At 44.4% G+C, this 3614-nt stretch overlaps 1 protein-coding gene across 2 annotated transcripts in view; it reads right to left on the bottom strand.

The window, feature by feature from the left end:
* Positions 1-2214: 2214 nt before the first annotated feature.
* Positions 2215-3614, bottom strand: part of Ppp2r5a (protein phosphatase 2 regulatory subunit B'alpha) — a 56267-nt gene continuing 54867 nt past the window's right edge. For both annotated transcript variants that reach the window (XM_059281148.1, XM_059281147.1), the window contains exon 13: positions 2215-3249. In XM_059281148.1, coding sequence (XP_059137131.1) covers positions 3117-3249 — 133 coding nt within the window. In that variant the 3' untranslated portion in view covers positions 2215-3116. The remainder of the gene's footprint in view (positions 3250-3614) is intronic.

Here is a 3614-nt window from a genome sequence, read left to right as displayed (position 1 = left end):
CCGCCGTGTCCCGGCACTCCGACGGAAGCCTTATTCTCCCGTTGACAAACCGAGCCACCAGCAATCCTGTACTCACTTGAAGGGACCTCGCAGGGAAGGACAGTCTTTCAAACTGGATGGTCAAACCTGGCCCAGGAGGCTGTTCGAGCCCACAGGCAAACATCCAGTGAATAGCCTGAAACTTATTTAAGTACTTAAATTATTAACAGACATTTTACAGAGCTGTCTAGTGCCTTGGAGGGGGTTTGTGGAAGGCAGCTTCTTCCTATTTGTTCATTAAATAGTTAAGCTCCCTCTTTACCTTAGTTTTTTTTTTTTTTTTTTTAAAGTGGACAGATATGCCCTGTATACAAAATTCCTCATGACTTTTACACCATCTACTGTTGTTACTTAACAACTTGTCAGAGTCTAGATGAGACTTTTTTTTTAATGTAGCCCTGGTGGACTGACTGTTTAGACCAGGCCTGCCTCTGCCTTCCCATTGCTGAGAATAAAAGCCAGTACCACGGTGCCTGGTCTCACATGAGACTTTAAAGGCTATTAGACACTAGTGATGACATTTGTGATGGGCTGTGTTGACAGAGGTGTGAGCTCAGTGGTCACTGCTGGAAGCACTTGCACAGATGTATACAGTAGGCGCCTACTTAGTGTACCTTGATTTTATTAACAGGTAAATAAAATTGGGCTAGTACAAAAGGAGTGAGTGTGAATACCCAGTAAACCAACAGGTGTCAGTACTGGACGTGTTCACGCTGTGACCACCAAACCCAACGGCACCACGGCGGCTCTGCCCCGAGGAATGTAATACTGGACGTGTTCACGCTGTGACCACCAACCCAACGGCACCACGGCGGCTCTGCCCCAAGCTATGTCACCACTGCTTCAAGGAAGGTAAGCTGGACGTACCACACTATGAATAAGCTGCTTAGTAGGTCACTGTGTCCTGAAGAAACACTCACCTAAAATGGTGGCCTTTAAGGCTTTGACAAATAGCACTTATATAAACCCAAACCCTGTCTTTTCCAAATTGTGTGTCCAGAGGGAATATGGTAACATTCAAAGAATTCACAATTAGGCCTTGGGGAATCTGAAGGGAACTGCTCACATGTATAAGTTAGGCATTTTCATCTCCAAATTTAGCAGCAAGAAACTGTTTTGGCTGAATCTCTAGAAATAAACTTGTATAATGAAATATTCCCTGCTAACTTTCTGCTTCATAGATGTACATGAATTTAGATTTTAGACAATTTTTTTTTTTGTAAAATACCATTACAGTATGTAATGCCGAGCATAAACACATCAACAACATTAAAAATAAGTGAAAGGCTCCAGGTCTATCTAGGGGCAAGAGTGCAGCCCTGGTGGTAGGGTGTGTGCTTAGCATGGTTACAAAACTCTAAGTGGCGTATCACTTTAATAATGAAATATCTAATCAAATCTGCCTCAGTGAACACTAGAGCTTTCCTGTATTGTGAAAAGTTAAGCCTTGACATTTGCTTTAGATAATTAGGACGTATTTTTGCCTACTGATTGAGTAGAAGCCAAACTCCCACTTTCTGGAAAGGCAGCCGTGTTCTATGGTTGTCCCAGCGGGGAGCAGCACGTGTGACTGGAGAAGAGTGGCCCTGCACTGCAAGGAAGGCTTTTCCAGCGTCATGGAGGCTGTCCAGGTTGCTATCACAGCAGCAAGAATCCTGTGCCCATTTTCAACTGGTGTTTGGTTGAAACTGTGTTACAGTTTTCACAGCCTTTCACAGAATGCTGCTGCTGTAGATTGAGACTCACCCCTCCCCAGCCTGTTTTAATTAAAACTAGCTTTAATGATAAACCTGTCCTAGAACACAGAGGGACATGAAGCTTGGGATTTTATAAAAGATTCTTTAAATGGTTACATTTCAATAAATGGCCAGATTACAAATCCATGGACCACAAGCATCCTAATTTTTTTTTTTTAAAGATTTATTTATTTATTATGTATACAGTATTCTGCCTGCATGTGTCCCTGCAGACCAGAAGAGGGCACCAGATCTCATTACAGGTGGTTGTGAGCCACCATGTGGTTGCTGGGAATTGAACTCAGGACCTCTGTAAGAGCAGTCAGTGCTCTTAACCGCTGAGCCATCTCTCCAGCCCCGCATCCTAATTTTAATTAGAACACATCCACAAGTTGTGATTTTCTGTAAATATCTCCCAGATATAAAAGAGCAGATGACATAAGGCAAAATACAAACATAGACTTTATTAAATGCTGCTCAATCCCCAGTGAAGATCTTTCATTATAAAACAGGTTTCCATACAACAGCAAGGCAAGAGGTTGGAATGGTACTGATAACAACATGTGAGAAATACCTGACCAGGTAAGCACATACAAGGCTTCTACACAGTCAATGCATTTCCTTTAAATAAAGCAGTGACAGCTAGCAGTCCGCATCACACCGTGGGACTCAGAGCCTCCACCCTGCAGGCAGGCCTGGGGTCGGGCAGTCGAGGACTGGGAAGGCCCTGCCTCCAGCCTTGGAGAGGAATGAAGGAGAGGTGAGCCTAGGGTCCACCCGCTGATGCTACTTTGTTACACTCTGGGGTGCTGCTGCTGAAGGGGTATTTGGGAGCAGTCAGAATTTTGGTTTACTTTCCCCAGCTTTAATACTTTGTGCTTCAGAAGCCTGGAACTGCAAGGTGTCACAGAACCCAGAGAATGGCAGTGTCTTCAAAGATGTGGGCCTTTACCCCACCCTCTCCCTAGGAGAAGGGAAGGACAGCACCTCAGTTCATCTGACGGAGCTCTTTCCTCAGATGTGACGAGGGCTGCAGCACTGTGAAAGCACAGAAGACGACCCGCTCTGTGTGCAGCACAATCACAAGTTCAAGTCGTGATTCTCCCCACTCCCACCTCACTCCTAACGTGATGACGGTGACAATCGATTAGGCAAAGGTTACAATAGACTGTGGCCATGATACAGCACAGGGCTATGTTTAGTCCAGATTTCTTTCGCTTACACTTGCCAGGAAAAACTGGCCTCCTAATTATATTATACTGATGAGGTTTGCTTTGAAGTTTTTATATATTCCAAAAAAGTGTACAAAACTGCCCACCCAGCAGAGGTGGGAGCTGATCTTTATTTGGCACTTGTACTGCCGAGAATACTGTGCATGTTATAAGCACTGTTCTGTTTTTCTAGAGCCTTCTTTAGCTTCAACTCTTCTAATTTTTTCCATAATTCTTCACGTTCCAATTCTTTCTTTTTCTCCCTGAGGAGAAACCAACAGTTTTAATCAGAAGCTCAAGGAAGTCACTCACTGGCAGCTGACTGTGTGGAATACCTCATTTCTGTCACCCTCCCAAGTGGTTGTAGGCTTATGTGACCACACACGGATTAGCTTACCATAGTCACTGGAGTGGCTGTAGGTCAGCGACGCCGAAGCCCCACCTACTCAATCTACCCACCCATCAGTCCATGTTCAGTTCGGGTACAGGCCATAAACATGGGCTTTTATTTCTACAGCTCATTTTAAAGAATCTGGTGACAGTCACGTGACCAATTTACAGTTCCCTACTCACCTCTTTCTGCCTGTTGCTTTCTGGGCTCAGACTGTGTTCCTAATTTCTATCTGAA

Source organism: Peromyscus eremicus, chromosome 15 (genome assembly GCF_949786415.1).
Source record: "Peromyscus eremicus chromosome 15, PerEre_H2_v1, whole genome shotgun sequence".
NCBI lineage: Eukaryota > Metazoa > Chordata > Mammalia > Rodentia > Cricetidae > Peromyscus > Peromyscus eremicus.
The sequence above is the reverse complement of the archived record's forward strand: the minus strand, read 5'-3'. Positions and strand labels throughout refer to the sequence as shown.